General features: G+C 42.3%; 1 protein-coding gene across 4 annotated transcripts; it reads left to right on the top strand.

Moving 5' to 3' along the window:
* Positions 1–588: 588 nt before the first annotated feature.
* LOC125301809 (RNA-binding protein 6) lies at positions 589–17,105 on the top strand. Of its 4 annotated transcripts, none has more exons than XM_048254560.1 (23): positions 589–664; positions 2,156–2,262; positions 3,758–5,348; positions 5,546–5,635; positions 5,793–5,862; positions 7,072–7,145; positions 10,217–10,291; positions 10,808–11,108; positions 11,341–11,498; positions 11,629–11,729; positions 11,881–11,947; positions 12,169–12,256; positions 12,383–12,441; positions 12,805–12,934; positions 13,115–13,212; positions 13,454–13,762; positions 14,571–14,723; positions 14,847–14,915; positions 15,145–15,369; positions 15,683–15,757; positions 15,927–16,018; positions 16,140–16,191; positions 16,559–17,105. In XM_048254560.1, exons 2-23 carry the CDS (start codon positions 2,216–2,218, stop codon positions 16,649–16,651), a joined length of 4,017 nt encoding a protein of 1,338 aa, XP_048110517.1. In that variant the 5' UTR covers positions 589–664; positions 2,156–2,215; the 3' UTR covers positions 16,652–17,105. The 4 variants fall into 4 exon arrangements, with proteins under 4 accessions (XP_048110517.1, XP_048110516.1, XP_048110515.1 ...); XM_048254559.1 differs by having other exon boundaries at positions 15,909–16,018; XM_048254558.1 differs by having other exon boundaries at positions 15,683–15,826.
* Positions 17,106–17,666: the final 561 nt, after the last annotated feature.

The following is a 17,666-nucleotide window of genomic DNA, read 5'->3' as shown; positions in this document are numbered from 1 at the left end:
ATTTCAAGGAATTGGATCTGGTTTAAAAAAATAAGTTCTCAACCCATTCAAATATCAATCCACACATGTAATCCCAGAACCATGGGGATCTTTGTGGGGTGCTGAGATGTCAGATATGTGTGGCTATAGTGGCTTGTAAAGCCATGACATGATTCTGCACAGTGTGCTGTATTTGTCAACTGACCAATGCAGATTTAAATGAACATAATATAACATACCAATCTACTACTTGCCTGTAACCCATATACAGTATCTAGGCCTAGCCTACATGTTTTCAATAATGACCCTATGAAAATCAGTGAGGTGCAGTGCTCAAAGAGAAAAGTGTCAATACCAATTGCTGATTGAATGCAGCATATTCCAACCATTTCATGTTTCGCGTGATTAGATGAACATTGTTTTGCCTTGTTTTGTTTATTTTCTGTCGTTATTTTTCTTTGTGGACATTCAGTTGAACTTGAATTTTCCCTTGGGGAATCTATCTATCTCTATCTATCTATCTATCTATCCATCTATCTAGTTGCAGATACGAATGCTACATCAGCAGTCTTAAACTCCCAACGATAGGTGGCGATCTTACCAAACTGTATCTGAATGAATGCGGCACAAATCCGGATATCCGCTGGCATTTTCCGACCTTTGGAAGTGTTAGAAAACGAGCACGGTGAGTAATTTATTTATGTAAAAATAGAAATTAAGCTACTGGTATTAATATATAGTCATTTTTATTACCTTTGTAGGATAGGTTAACGCTGGTAAAACTGGGATTTCAAGTAGCGTTGACCTATCCTTTGACAGCGACACCATTCTTTGTTCGACGCTCTTGCTAGCAGCTAACTCCTCCGCTAACGTTACTTCTATTATGCTAGATATCATTAGCATCTCCAGACATACATTTTCCGTTGTCTGTATCATCATTAGTTCGCCGCAGACCGCTGTTCAGCGAAGATGCTGACACAAACCTATTGCTATTAGATTAGTGTTAGTGTTATGTATGTAACAGAGCGGAGTGAGCCATTTTCTCGTTAGCTAACGTTAATGCTAATTATATGCAATTCGCTAATGTAACAGCATAGCAGCCGGTTGTCTGACTCTTGCAGTGGATGGTTTGTGAAAATAAACGTTCAGATATTTTGCTAATAGTAATTGCAAAGTCAATCTAATGAAAACTCTTGGAGAGTATTTTTTCTCATAACAGTTTTATATGGCTTTCTCTTTTTATACAACACTACCGGTTTTGGTATTGGATTAATTGTATACTAGCCTAGGTTAATAGCAGCTACGTCAGTCATATCTCTACGTGTCTTAAGAGGCCCCTAGTAAAATAAGGTTGCCACTTTTTCTGTGTGCACTCTGCCAGTCCAGTCCAAATTTTATGTTAGGCTGCTTGCTTTAAATGTCTAATGAAATCCAATATAGAGATGGCTCATATAATTCTTGAGACAGTCGGTTTGCATTGTCACTAAGTCCCATCATTTCCAGAGCTGTGTGTGCGCACTTTCCCACTCTTTGTCTGATTTGGAATTTGTATGGTATGATACATAGATGTAGTTATAGATCGGGCTGCTCGGTTAATGGCAAAGAACATAATCATGATTATTTTTGACATTGAGATCATGATTATTCAACACGGATCACTCAATAATTTTGGAAACATCATCCATTTGATTAATTGCACAGCCCTAGTTATAGAGGCTTAAGCTAATTAAAAGCACACACAAAGAAGATCATTTTCATTTACAGCAATGTAGCATTCATTTTTTGGAGTTGAAATTATTATATAAGAACACCCAAAGAAATATAGAAAATTAGAGTATGGAATTTTCTGAACCTATTTTCAGGCTTATAAGGTAGGAACTTGGATCACTACATGAGGCATACAGTTAGACTTACTATTAACTAGCCTTGTAGTAAGACTCTCAACCTCTGACGGTATTGTACCCTCCCTGGTCCCATAGACCTTGGATTGATAATATGCTAACATTACAGGAGGCTTGTTCCTCCTGTAATGTTAGCATATTATCAATCCAAGGTTTCCTTGTTAACCTCGAATTCCCCCTTGGGGATCAATAAAGTATCTATCTATCAAGCAGTGTCTTTTCATTGTCTGTAGTGTTAAATATGTTTTTTTATGTCATGCATACCTATGACCTAGGTGTTAGTCTTGGAGTCTGGTGACGGTTACGTGTGAGCTCGCAGCCAGAGTAAAACCGGCATGTGGAATGGTCCGAGATCAGCCCCTCGGGGAGGCCCACCTTTCGGGTAAGAAGAATGACAGTAATGTGTTGATATTGCAAAACCATTTATTTATTGATTTATGTATTTAGCATATTTTAAAGCTTTTGTATTTTTGGACATTTGTATGGTGTGATGAGTCATGAGCCTTTCATTTTTACTGATGGTATAAAGCAGTAAAGGAGGCTTAGAAACACTCACTATGATATAACAATGCAGTCATGAGTTAACCTTCCTGTAATAATATGATAGACCTGATCTGACAAAATGAGTCACAAGTTACACATTCTAATTTTGAAATGCAGGCTGATATTTCTTTTTTTTAGTGATATATGAAATAAGAGGCATTCATAATTAATAGTCAAGACAAGAATGTAAAGTTACAAAAAATATTATTCAAGTCCTACAGTCTGTACTTGCCTGTAACCTGTAACTTCAAACACGATTTCTCAGTGTTTCAATTGGAAAAAGATGGCGAGGGGCCATAATTCAAAATGCTTTATCTTGACAACAATTCAATTATATGACTTTGACCAGGATATCTTTACGATGCTCATGGTATCCTCTGTCCATTGATGCATCTCATTGAATTTTGGGTCACTGTGACTCATTTTGCCAGATCAGGTCACATATACTATATTGTCCTGTAATGATGCCTCATGCTGCTCACATGCATGCCTTCACAGTTCAATAAAAGCAAGCTACATATATACACAACACAAGCTCTGTCGATCACAACAGTATATTGCTCATAACAAACTGTATTATCACAACAATCCATTGCACATGTGCCCACCCTTGCACGGAACACATATTGCACACACCCCATAGTAAACACCATAAAATCATTGCAAACTAAGTGAATAAGTGATGGGTCAGACATTATCATCTGAACTTTCCTAAGACTGCTCGTATATCGACTGAAGGGACTGGTATTCCTTCCTGCCCATCACCTTAGAGCAACACCAAAGAGTTTTTAAAACCCTAAAATAATGTTTCCAAAATCATTTCAGTGGTTCATCAACTCGTAACAGAGTGAACGGCACTTCTGCATTCGCTTTATGGCTCTATATAAATATAACCGCACTATGTAAGTTTTCCAGATCGGGTAGCGGATCTGTAGTTCGATGGAATGAGACATAAGAAACTACAAATTTGAGTTGCATGATGTCATACTTTCATAAAATCATGCAACATATTCTACCTTGTCTGTGGACATTGTTATTTGCAAAGCTGGATAAACAAATAGTGTGCATGCGACAAAGGAAAAGTTCTTTGGTGTTTAACAGACAAGCTTAGTTTTTAGTTGCACAGTGAGGTTGCCAAACCATGTTGACATCCCATCTCTGACTAAGCTGTCAGTGTGGTGTTTCTGCTTTATGTTCCAATGTACAAAGACATTTTTACATTTACTGCATTACAGAATGCTCCCAAGGGTATTGGTCTTAAGGATGTAGAACGGTCCTTTGAAAGGGTTTGCTTGTTATGTACATTTGTAAAAGTTATCATTCTGTTATTGCAGTGGAAATCCCAGGGGTGACATGTTTGAGGGCAGAGATGGACCCATGCCTGATTTTAGGGGCAGAGATGGGATGAATATGGGCCCCAGGCCTCAGGACCGCCCTCCAATGGACATGCGGCGTTTTGATGGTCCTCCAGATATAAGGGGTCAAGATATGGACCCCCGCAATATGGATTTACGTGGACGAGATGGGCCAAGGGACTTCTTCAGACAAGGAGAAGAAACCGACCTGACCCTTAGGAGAAGATATGAGATTGAAATTAGGAGCAAATTGCAAAATGCTGGTAGTTTCCCTGGTGGTCAAGGCCGTCACCAAATGGAAATGGATGGAAGAGACATGCCAGGAGGAAACATGAATGACGGCAGATTTATGGACATGAGGGAAAGGGAACGGATGGGAATGGACATGCCTGGATTCAACCCCATGGACCAGAGGAGGAGACATCCAGGTGAACAAATGGGTAGAAATGATGGTTTCAGAGACATGCGTGACAGGGACAGACCTCGGATGGGCATGGACGACATTGACGGTTTCAGAATGGACATGTCTCAACCTGATCGAGGGAAGATGGACTTTGATCGAAGAGGTGGAATGCTTTCAATGAACAACAGGGGGAGGTTTGAATCTGACATGGACATGAGGAGCCGTGTGGGGCCCTCAGGTGAGTTTAGAGATAAGGACAGGGACAGATCTCCTCTCCGGTTTGGAGATAAGGACAGAATGCCAGTGGAAGGAAGAGGAAGACCTGATGGGCCCCCTGATCCAAGCAGACCATCACTCCGACCTGGAGACACCCTCAGAGATAGAGAATTCCCTGAACCATTAGACAGCTCCGTTGGCTTCAAGGGCAGGGAGAACGAGTCTCCGTCAGAAGAGTGGCGAAGCAACAACAACAACAATGCGAAAGACAAGGATTCTTTCCCAGGCTTGATGAATCGAGGGCTGCCTCCATTTTCAAGAGAAGCACAGTCAGAAAGATTTTTCCCTGGTCGAGGTAGAGATGGAAGAGGAGAGCCTTTTAATATGGATAGAGACAGGCGATCTGGTGAGTTTCCAGAAAAAGATGAGCCATTCATAGGTTTACCTCGATCAGAAAGAGATGCCAAAGTTCCTGAGAATTTCCCTGGAAGAAATCCACTCAAAAGTGGGCTTGAGCAGACCTTCCCTCCGGTGAATCCTGCGTTGATTGCCCCAAATAGGGATAAGGATGGTAAGCCATGGTCAAGGGAATTAGATGCTCAGTTAGATCGAAGTGCACCAAACCTTGGTAGGCCTCCATATACTCCAGACAAGAGCCTAATGTCGGTGCCGAATGTCGAGAATCGTTTTCCAAATGATCGCACACCCTTTAAGGGATTAAAAGATACTCCTCAACCATCCTCGGGTAGAGGGATTTTGGGCCCTTGTCCAGAAGGAATGCAAAGAAATAGTGGAGCAGACCGTAGAGACCAGGACTACAGAGACATTGACTACAGAACTGCTTCTGGGCGAGCATATGACTACAACCTTTCGGATCTTCCTGGAACCGAAAAGGACAGAAAAGAACCCAGGCTGCCTCCACCTCAGAGATCCAGTAATGCAGGCTCCCAGGTTAGTGCATTTCTGTTTGCTTAAAATAAAGTTGTTGGTTTTTTTTAACCCTTATTATTTTATATACCCTTAAGTTTATTTGCTTACCACTGAACTATTGCTAACAGTATCTCAATACTGTTAGCAATAGTTACCCCCGAAAAAGCTTCTCTTTCTATGTACACAATACTGACTGTTCTATGAATTTGTGAACGAAGGATCAAGATTACAGGAGTGCATCTGTTGAGGATAAAGTTTCCAACACCATCTCCATTTCTGGGATTCCCAAGACTGCCACAATGGAGCAGGTGGGCACCAGTCTGTCTCATCAGATGTTCAGTAAACCAGATGAAATGAATGGAATGGAATTTTCAGTAATCCAAATAGTGTGCTATGTACAACACTGCATTTAGTCTCCATTGATTGATTTAAACCATGTTTAAAGGGGCCTATTGTCTTCTGCAGATTCTTGGTGCTTTTGCTGTCCGTGATGGTGTTCCAATGCAAGGCATGAAGATCAAGAATGTTGTCCCAGGTGAGGCCTCTTATTCCATGTAGACGGTTATCTCGCAAAAGTCTCTCGCTCTTTACGATTTTTCGAAACATACGATACCACAAGCGATTTGTGATTGCTTACAGTGCCTTCGATTCCAAAGCTTACCATCAGTGCTTCCAGATGCTTGGGAGAGGTTTCCTTCTTGAGTAGCCATAGACATGTTCCCTCATGCATTCTTGTATGGCAACAGATGGACATGTTATTTTCTAAGCATCTCTCTTGTTTATTAACATCTGCCCAGGTTGATTTGATAAGCAGTGATTCGACATTATCTGGGGGTAATTTCATCATGTGCTTCTCAATCCATGGCTATCTATGCTGCCATGTCCATTACGGTACTGGGTTTTCTTAAGGCCCAGAGTCTACCTGTGTTTTTTTCCTTTCATTCTTCATAGACTGATGTGATGACAAGCTGGTAATGTATTCTAGAGCACAAATCCAAGATTGTCAGGGGTGTCCTCAAGAACATTGGGTTTTTTTGGGGTTTTTTTTTGCAGTCCAGTCTCTCAACAATGCTCTTTTGAACTGCTGTATAGCTACAGACGTGACTCATTAGTTTCCAACAATTCTTGAATTGTTAGCTTTTAGTAGAATACTGTGAATATCATTATACACAACTCAAGTAGTCAAGTAGCCATTTTCAAGTCATCAGTGTGAACTGAATCATGTTAAATTCGCCATCATTTTGTAACTGTTCCCCAGGTATGGTTTGTGAGACCCGAAAACAACCTTGGTATCAACTCACTGTAGTTTTAATTTTATTTAATTTTATTTTACTTTTTTATTTTATTTTATGTTACTTCTATTTAGAAATACTGGAACATTTAATTTACATATTATTTTATTGGGTTTTAGTTCATGATTATCTTGGGTTTCAGTAAATGATTGTTTTTAATCCAAGAAGTTTGATATATGATTTTATGAACACAAACTAAATAAAAATGGTAATCTTTTAGGTGCCATAGTTCATGCAGTGATTTTGTGAAATACTAGTGCATTTCATTGTCCCACGAAGACGATAAATGATTTTAAACTGGTTATTGCCTGTCAAGACGGAGCATTTGCGCATTTTCTGCCTACTCGCATTCGCATTTCCTCTCGATGCTGTGATGCACTGTTTTCTTTTCATTGCCCATGTGACTGGAGCGTACTAACAGAAATCATCTGTATTTCAAATGCTGTCCCCAGGTTACAGCTTCGATATGGCCTATGTGGAGTTTTTAAACCTGGAGGATGCTGTCCACTTCATGGAGTCCAACCAGGTGGCCCATCCTCACATCTCTACAACTGCTGTCCACAAGCAGGAAGACGCCTGGGGTGGGGGGTGGGGTGTGGGGGGTACAAGAGAAGTGGGTGGGGTTGTGGGTGGATTAGAATGTGGGTGGAGGTTGAGAGTGGGGGGGTATTGGAGGTAGAATTGTAAAAAAAACATACTCAGGCCTCTTTGAGATAAAATCCATGCTACACATTTTGTCGTCTTCTACAGAAATGAAGGAAATTGCGCTCTTAAACTTGCATGCTTTAGCCGTGACGTTCTACATTGTGTAAATCTCTTGTTCGGGCCTCGTTTAGATTCGTTTTCTGCCTAAGCGATTCCGAATTAACCTGCTAGCACTGTACTGTGATGTTTAGGTTCCGCTTATCAGCAGGGTTGAATTATTGTCCCAGCCAGCTCTTTTGTTGCTTTCATACCCTCACCGGTTTGTCGACGTGAAGTTATGCAGGTTCTTTTTTTTTTTTTTAAATATGGATGAAAATGGTCTGCAGTGAGAAGGATGTATGTGTGATATTCTGAACACAGAAAAGGCTAGTTAAAGTTAATACGGAGTAATAGCATGTTCTTTTACTTTGGGAAGCTGAGTTAGCCTTGAGCAAGGGTAATTCGTCATGCTACAAGATGATATCAACCCCACTCATGATGACAATAATTCAACCCCAATGACAGTAATTCACTGTGCTATTGCAACGCTTCTTGCAATTTTTCTCCTCCCATTAGCATCCATTGGCATTGTTCTAGTTGAGAACAAAGCTGAAACCGTTTGATGCTGCTCATTGTTCTAGGTCAGCATTGTCGACTAAGTCTTTTAAGATTAACGTCGATGGAACGGTGATAGTTTGGATGACTTTATAATAGGGCACATCAACCCAACTTTGTCCATTCTAGTCTGGTATAAAAATGTATCAATACTACAGAATTGATGTGACCTAGTCACCAAATGGATGAACTTCCTTGCTAACTTATTTATTCCCCTTTTGGTAGTCAAAATCGTAATCAGTACAGATGGGAGATCAGTTCGCTTTTCATTATTTAACTCTCCCAATGTCCCCCTTCCCTGCGTTTTAACTCACTAAATATTTCTTTCTGTCATTCTTTTGTATTTCGAGTCTGCTGTGTGCTCGGATTTAGTACAATGCGCACATAACAGGATAAGACCGTTGAGAAGAGTTCAGGTTGTTAATAGTTGTGGTAATTGTCAATAATATGCTTGGTAATCAAGGGCAGAATTGTCAACTTATAGTAACTGAGAGGCTGTGTTGTGGCAACAACAGTTGCCAGCACTGTACCACTGGTTCTATTTATTTATTTATTTATTTTTTATTTTTATTTTTTTTATTTATCCCATTGCGTTTCTATGTTTCTGACAATGTGCAACACATGATGCAACTGCTTGGATCTCGCTTATCTCTTTGGTGACTTCTCATTGCCTTTTGCTGATTGTTGGAGTTGACAGGGGCCATAGAGACATCTCTGTCTGGCCTCAGTAATCTTCAGTCTTTTGAAGATCCTTCTTCCAGCCCAGCGCACCTTTTTTTCTTTTTTTCAATTAATTGCAAAATTCAATGCTTCCTTTTTCTCAGAGGGACTTCCGAGCCTGGCCTAAAGTTTCCCTTCCTTACTTTAGTCAGGAGGTCCTTTTCTTCAAGACCTCCAGACTTACTTTGTTCCCAGATGTCAAACTGAGTATTCAGAGGAACCAAACACCATGAATAGCAGATGGGCTCCTTCCTGTTTGCTGGTCCATCCATTTATTCATTCATTCAACTTTGAGCTTCCAACGGGTCCAGACCTCTTAGAGCAGTTCAGTGTGACATTGCCTTCCTCATCTTCGGCTGGGCAATGCATTTTTCAGAGCTTTGAGATGAATTAAGCAGACATTTTGAAGAATTGTGTAATGGGCTCAAGGTTAGATATATGAAAGTATGATTACTGGGTCTCTAGTTTGAGAGAAGATGGAAATCATAGCAGGTCATAAGGTTCCTTTTAAATGCCTTAACTGCCTTTGCAAAATGGAGGTGTTAACAGTACAATTTATTGTGCTGCCTTTGCTTTCATCACAGTTTTGTCTTTGGAAATATGACCGTGGGTTTAATTTGTTAGTATGATTTGTAATAGTTCATAGTCCTGAAAATATGGTTTGAGATAAAATAGCACAATGGTGCTTACATTTGTGATATTTTAGGAGTGTTAAGTCACACATGGTGATAGCCAACCACATTAGACCAGATTTTGTTCAAAGATTGGGACAACAGGTTTTGGAAGTATAGGCTGTTGAAGCCTTATTGTACTCCAATTAGAAGTTTTTGGTAGATGTCAGATGTGCTGCTTGAGTTGATCTTAACTCTCAATTCCTCACACATTTCAATTGCCTGCACAGATGGCTATTCTGTGATTGTGCTACCACTATATTACATAATTTGAGATTGGGGATTTCTCGTTGTGAAATCAGAAAACTAGAAAAGATTTTGCTAATGATCATGTAATCCTTGTTAAATTGGTATTGAATCTAGTCCACAAAATCAGTCTACGTTGTACCGATTTTAGTTGAAGAACTGCAGTGTTAAGTTTGGGTGCACTTGGTTGGTGAAGTGTATGGCCACACATTTTTAATCCTGATTCCATAATAGTCATATAGAGTTGTTAGGACTGACTTTTTATATTTTTCAAAACACCCACAGGGATGTACCAAAACCAGCAGACACATACAGTGTATAGAAAAGGTGTTCAACCGCTCTTTCAGTGGACCCTTAGAACAACATTGAAAACACAGTGTTAGAATGCCAGCTATTTACAAGTGTTGTTTTAGGGACTTTGATTGAATCATTAAAAGAACAAGGCTACACAGCTTAAATGTTTGTCTCGAAATCCTGCTCGACAGTTTGCCCATGAGGCCTGACAAACGTTGATAAGTCAGTTGGTGTAAGTCTGCCTCTGCCGTTCTACCCTTAAAAAGGGTTAAACCTGACCAGAGTGCGTCCTGGGAATTATAGAGACATGTGGGGCTGGAAATGTAGATATACACTACAGATGTTGACTCTCCTGTGTGCTTTTCAGGGTTCATTGAGGGTTGGCAATACGACGGCTCTGATGAAATACGTTCAGCCTGACCGAAGCGCCAAAGACACTAAGGTAAGTGAATTGTTAAAATAACGTCTTCTAAAGGCCTCTATTTTCCCATAGAGTTTCTCTAGCCCATGCTCTTGGCAAGTTGCCATGCCCTCTAATTGATATATTACTAATGGTCTGGTCTCATTTTACTTAGCTTGTTCAGTGTTCTTGGGGCCCCTCTTCTCAAATGTCCCATGTAGCACTTTGGACAGTTACAACTCACTCAAACTGAATACAAACCACTGCTGGTTATACGGTATGCCAAGCCAGTTTAACTGTCTTAATGGCTACATGCCTGTCTGACCAGAGAAGATTACATGTAGATCAGTCCCTTTATCATTAGGGTATGAAATGGCTGCAATCAAAGAATTCTTAGCTGTTTTTCTTAAATTACACAAACCGATTATGCGATTACCAAAATAGTTGTCGGTTAATTAAAAAGTCATTAATAAGTAGTAGTAAACTAATCGATTAATTGTTGCAGCCTTAATGTGCTGATTCATGAGGACATTTTCTCCCTTGTGTCTTTCCCCAAAGCCACAGGAGCCACCTCGGAAACCGGCCCAGGTACCCGAGGACCCCACCCCAGCCCGCCCGTCCCCTCAACCCAAAGCCACCCCCAAACCGGACGAGCCACGGTCCAAGCCTGCTGCTGACCCTGCCCCAAAGACCACGTGGCAGCGCAGCTCTGACCTCACACCGGAGGCATGGCAGCAGCAGGTGGACCAGCAGCTCCAGCAGCAGGAGGCCGAGCTGAAGGCCGAGGCTTGGGCCAACTCTCGAAACTCCTCACGGCACCCCCCTCGCGATCTGGATCCTGTCTTTAAGGAGAGCAAGAGTGAGTGATGGGACCCAATGGCTTTCTTTTTTTCATGATGCAATATTAAGAGAAATGTTGTGTTGGGCATTGTAGGCTTTTAAGTTGTTCGAACATTAATTTTGAGCACAGCATTATAAAATGTATTTGTCCAACGCCAGGATGCCGGCTGGGGAAAACCATGCTGGGTTGCCTACTATGCCAGGAGTTGTTGGTTGCATGACAATGATCCACCAATCTGTTTGCTTTTCAGCCATGATCATTAAAAATCTGAAGAACACCACCACTGTGGAGATGATTCTGAAGGCACTGGATCCATATGCCTACCTGGATGAGAGAAACGTCCGATTGGTCCGTAGCAAACCAAACGGATGCAAATGCTTCTGCTTTGTAGACATGGACTCTCATGAGGTACAGCATTGTTTGCATCACACTCCTTCAGTGTCATTTCTCATTGATTAAAATTGTTCCCTCATTGAAATCATGCTTCTGCCCCTTCTGAACATTGAGAAAAATCAACTTTTGTACTCTGTTTGTGCAGCAAGTCACTCGTCTTGTTGACATGCTGACCAGGGCGCGGCCCGTGATGGTGGACGGTGTTCGAATATATGCGGAGGTTGCCAAACCGCTCAAGAACCAGAAGTGAGTTTCGCCCAACTGTGCCACTTCACATATCTTCTACGTTAAACCCCTCAAGATCCTATGTACACTCCCCAGGCTGCAGTTGGAATTGTTTAGAAAGAAGTCTCTGAAAGTCTGTCTCTTATCCCTTGCTCTACCTTTACTCTTACAGCAGCTACAAGAGGGATTATGATAAATCTGGCTCCTCCATCCTGGGCTATCCTCCAGAAGTGTTGGAGGTAAAGCAGTACTCTTTTAACCCTAAACACTCAACACAAGATGTTGCTCCTCTGCAAATACACACCACTGACAAGCATTTAGCTTCACTTACCATGTAGGTGTTGCTTTCATAGGCTACTCTGTCATTTGTTGGCCTGTTGGATATCAGCTTCTTTGACTATTAAAGGCCTGTTGATGCTGTTAACCAGTTAACTTGTTGATTTCACGTCATCCTTTGCAGCATCATCAGCAGATGCAGCAACAGCAGCAGTACTATCAGCCCCAGCCCCTCCGTGGCTCTTTGGGTGGTGCACTTGCTGGAGTCCAAGGTACGGCACCCATTCCTGTTCTAGCAGTGGCACCACGTCTTCCCACACTGCTCTCTGAAGACGATGATGTTGCCCTTTTTACAAGGTTGAGATTTGAGTGAGCATGTGTATATGTGTGGTCTACAGGTGACATGACCTTGCCAGGCAGAGACACCGCCAAGACCGCTGCCACTGCCATCGTGCAGGTGAGTGTCAGTCGTATGACTCTAAAATGTGATCGCTCACTTCATCAGTGGAGCAATCTACAGCAGTCTGACAGTTGGGCTACACCGGGCATGCAATTGACTGTTTGCGGAGCGTAAGAATAGTTTTAGAAGACTAGTTGATTTTTTTTCTGCATGTACGCAGCACGATCACGTCTGGTTTAGCCAGTTCTCTTGGTTATAGTGGAAACTAATTGTTGCAGGTGACGCTCCACAAACAGAGCGCTTCAGTTATGTGCCAGGTGTAGCCTGCCTGTGTCTGTGAATCATGTCCGCACCGATGGAGTGATCGCTCCCATGTTGGGGGCCGCTTGGCACTGACTCTGATCCGGTTCTCCTCCGCAGCACGCTGTGGGCTATCCAGATGCCTCTGCAGTGGAGCTCCCCTACCAGGCCCCAAACCCGGCCGTCGTGGCTGCCGCTGGGACCGTGGCGCAGGGGAGTGCCTCTCAGCACGCGGAACCTTACGGCTTCGGTGAGGGGGCCGACAGCTATCTCTTTTACAGCATAATTACAATATGATTACATGGTCTAGACATGATTTTATGATGAAATAACATGACTAGCTAAATGGAATGTCTGGTGGTGTTGTTTTTTTTTTTAACATGAGTCATGGGTAAAATCTTTCATCTAAAATAAATATTGCTGCATTCAGGCGCCGAAACTCCTGATCTGTCTGCCTACCTATATGACGCCACATCTGGCTTCTACTACGATCCCCAGACCACACTGTACTATGACCCCACCTCCAGAGTAAGACCTCATCGCAATATATGGCAGTCTTGCCTGAATACTGATAACCCCATTAGGCCTTTGAATAGGCCATGTCTACCATTTTGTGTGTGTAAGAGAGCTTGACTGTTCACATAAATTAAGCACTTTAGTGTTAGTCATTACACTGCTACTTTAATATAATATCAGCCATTTTGAAACCGCAATAGATCTGTGTAGGTAGATGTAAGTGTTCATTTCACCTCTGGTTCTACGCTTGCAGTATTTCTACAATGCAGAGACACAGCAGTACCTCTATTGGGACAGCGCCTCAAAGACCTACATCCCAGTGGCAGGCTCCACTATGGATGGCCAGGCCAGCAACCCCGTGCCTGCCCTCCCCGGGGATATATCGGTCCCCTCGGCCTCCGCTGTTGTGCCGGCCCCTGCCGCCGCCCCTCTTGCCGCCGCCGCTCTGCCCTCCGTGGACGAAAACGCCCAGAGGGCCCTGGAGGACGCCGATGCCGCCGGACGCTCTGACAAGAAGGAGAAGGAGAAAGAGGACAAACCCAGAAGCCTGGCTGCCTTTAAGGTGAGACTCAAATGCACAGGGCCCTGGAATGGAACTCCAGCCTGAAGCTACGCAGTTTATGATTCACTTACGTTTATGAGTTTATGAGTCTCTTACTGAGGTTCAACTTTAGAGGGTTTTTTTGTTCGCCCAGGCCATTTAAAAAAAAGCATTTCTAGCTTGAGTTAGGTCTGCAAATTGTTACCTCAGGCTGCCATTGGTGTTGTGACCCTCATTTGCAATCTAAAACAGGTGGCTATGTGAATATTTAAAAATGCTGAGAGAATGTTACAAGTTACAGCAACATCATAGGTTACTTCCCCTGGATGCACAAATACTGAGGGAAACGGGGATTCTGTTAACCTGACCCTAGCCAGATGAATTTCGCTCCACTCATCCATCTGGAACTGATCCATTGGAATGGTGTTTCAGAAGGCTGGGCCTAATCAAAAAATGCTTGCATATGATTGAATAAGCCACTTGTCCGTCATCTATTGACGTGCTACTTCAACCACTCACATCGAAGCCAACCCGTGACGCTGATAACAGTCTCAGTCGCTTCTCCACTACGTCACATCTATGTGACATCTATCACATCTATGTGATCTCCCGCCCTGTGTCCTGATTGGCTGTACAATAAAATCTGGTGCATAAATCACTCTCAATGGAAGAGGTCCCAGATGGATGTGAGTGAAGCTAGGCGGAGCTAAGCGGAAAGAAATTCATCTGGCTAGGGTCAGGTTAGGATTCTGTTGCTCTGTTATATTTGACTTAGGGTGTCTGTTGTACATAATTGAACATTTCCACAATGGCATATCCTGTGTTCTAGATTATGAAAGACATGGAACGCTGGGCAAAGATCCAAAACCGGCAGAAGGAGAGCGTCCGTTCCCCCTCTCCTGTTCTGAAGATGCCTGGGGGTGGCGATGACCAGAGGTCCTCTAAAGCAGCTGATGCAGCATTTGCCATCTTTGAAAGAAAGGTGTAGTGTTATTTTGTGTTGGTAATTGTACCTGCAGTAGGAGAATTCATATTGTGATTTGAGGTAAGAGAAGAGTTACCATCTGGTTACTTTTAGTGAATACTCATACCCCATTACTTGCAGGTCTCTGGTGGAGATGATCTCTTCAAGAAGCCTCTAGCCCCACCCAAGAAAGAGGACAAAGCATCCAAGGTGGGACTCTTCCTTAAGTAGCCATTTTCCTGAACTCACTGAGTATGTCATCAATAGTGGGCATAACCTAGGAGTGTGTTTTGAAGCTCTAAAATGGGGTGGTTGTTTTTTTTTTTTTTTTTTTTTTTTTTTTTTCGTTAAGTCTCATCAATATATCACAGGTTTTTAATACATACACTTAGTGCATGTACTCTGACACACGGCTGGATTGGTTGTTTTATGTGTGCAGCGTGCAATGGGCTCGCTGGGCCTGCTCGCAGCCGACTATGGGGCAGGAAGTGATGAGGAGGAGGAGGAGCGGCACGTGGAGATGTCGGTGCCTTCCAAGAGCCAGCCAGAGGATAAGGAGGACAAGCTGACCGACTGGAAGAAGATGGCCTGCCTGCTGTGCAGGAGGCAGTTCCCCACCAAGGACGCCCTGATCCGCCACCAGCAGCTGTCTGACCTGCACAAGGTATCCCTGACCACTGAACTCAAAGACGGTGTTCTGTTGAGACTCCACATCCATTCGTCTGATTCATCTCCCTCCAGTCATCTGGCCATGGGAGAGCTCTTCAGTTCAATTACAGTATTAGTATTGTTATATTATTAATTATAACAAATATTGAACAAAATGATCTTTGTGTAATAGTAAAATAACATACTAAAATAACAATTGTTATTTTACTATTTCATAAAGATATTTTTTGTTTTTCAAAGGCCCTTGTTGTGTAGAAGTGAGATACAATTCCCCTCAGATCATTTCTTAAACATTTTTCTCCTTTTAGCAAAACATGGAGATCCACTTGAAGATCAAGAAGTCCAAAAAAGAGCTTGAGGCTTTAGAGAATCAGGAGAAAGAGGTGAGAGACTTGCCTCTAAACTCAAATGCCTTGATCTCACGAACGGAACCTCCAGCCAGCTGCTCTAAGGTGATTACAAAAAAAAAGGGGAAAATCCTAGATAAATAGATAATCCAGGGATACTTAACTCTCGTGTCCTCATGTCTTGTAGTCTGATTGCGTCCCGCAGTTGAATGCCAGAGGGCCGAGCGTTTCACCAGAGATGAAGAGGAGGAAGTACCAGCAGCATCAGCACCAGAATTCGTGGGCTGGTGGATCCAGGTTCTACTCTACTCTACTACTATTCAAAATAATAAAACTCACCCCTCTCTTCAGAAAAGGTCATACTGTTCCTACTAACCTACAAGTTGAGTGACCTCTTTTTCTCCCTCCCCTAATTCAGAGACTCACACAAAGGCAGTGAGAGGCCTGGCCTGGGCTCCGAACCAGTAGAGGTGAGTTGATCTGTTAATCTCAAATTATATTCCCACTATTTCCCCAATTACATCAGGATTGTACATTAAAGTGATGATGCTGTACATGGGGCAACTTTTTTGAACAATGTTGCTGGGCAACCACAGAACTGGTTCCACGTGTTCTGATTTGATGATCATGGCAATTTGCCTACTGATGATTAATGCTCTCCAGGAAAAGATGGCTGCCCTTTATCAATGGAAATGTGCCAGAATCACAATACTCAGGAACATTGCTCAAAGGGTTGCCTCGTGTTTCATCAGCGTTAGTGTTAACTACATTAAGTTGACTGGGAAATAAAAGGCTTTTAGTTGGTGGACTCCTCTTGTATGCTTTGTACTCCCACAGAGGAAGAAGAAGGACCCTGTGGCGTGGGACCATGCCACATACAAGCAGGCCGTACGCAAGGCCATGTTTGCCCGCTTCAAGGAGCTAGACTGACAGCTGGCTGCAGCAGAGAGCTTGAATGGGTCAGGCTGAAACAGAATTGGATGTGTGGGTGCACATACACAAAAAAGATCTTTTTTTTTTCATCCAGTATACCATTTATCCTGAAGCTTGACTGCTCCCAAACACAGCTCTATGTTGGATTGTGTATAGCAAAGAGAGAGAGAGAGAGTGTGTGTGTGTGTGCGTGCGTGCTGTTGAATCCACCACCATTAAGAATCAAGCCTCCTTGTTACAGTTGGTTTAGTTCCATGTGAGATTTTTTTTTTTTAGGTTATGTGTTTTACCTCTTACTTAATTTGAACTTTGTACTATATGTTCCTTAAGTTGCTCTTTTTAATGTAATGCTATATGTGACATAAATGCGTGTTCAATGAGGTAACTCCTTGCTTCTCATGTGAAACACACTGATTGTACAGAGCCAATAAATGTTGTTAAGATATACTGACCTGTTTGTCGGTGTCCAATCAGTTTCCAGTTGGATTTAGATATTTATTGAAAACAGAATTTATCTAGTTAATTTTATCATAAAGCTCTTCTTATAATGACAATTTTAATTATTCTCAGGCAAGTAGTTATTGAAGATTATTTTTGCTTTTTAAATATTTGCTTTGATGCAGACCATCTTCTCCCTCCATGCAGGGGGCAGTGTAGCACTGTGGAGACTCCATAGGGAGTGTCAGCTCAGCTGAATGCAGCAGCTCCAAGTAAAGGCTGTGAACTGGATTGGATTGTATTAACACCAATAAAAACCTTTTCATGGACTCATGCTAAGAAAAGTCCTGTTAGTGTTAACCCTTATTGGCTTTTTGTGTGCGTCTCTCACTGTAGCCTATGCAGTGCTGGATCTACATTCCACTCCAGCGGTGGAAAGCTAGTGCTGGTTGAGATCCAGTTTTCCTTTCCTTTGAAATCTGGAATGGATGATACATTTATAATTTATCCTACAACATGCGGTGATGGCTGAGGAGTAGCAGATTTTTTACACACACTGAATACAAAAATGACC

Source organism: Alosa alosa, chromosome 10 (assembly GCF_017589495.1).
Source record: "Alosa alosa isolate M-15738 ecotype Scorff River chromosome 10, AALO_Geno_1.1, whole genome shotgun sequence".
Taxonomy (NCBI): domain Eukaryota; kingdom Metazoa; phylum Chordata; class Actinopteri; order Clupeiformes; family Clupeidae; genus Alosa; species Alosa alosa.
This window is presented reverse-complemented; position numbering and strand designations above follow the sequence as displayed.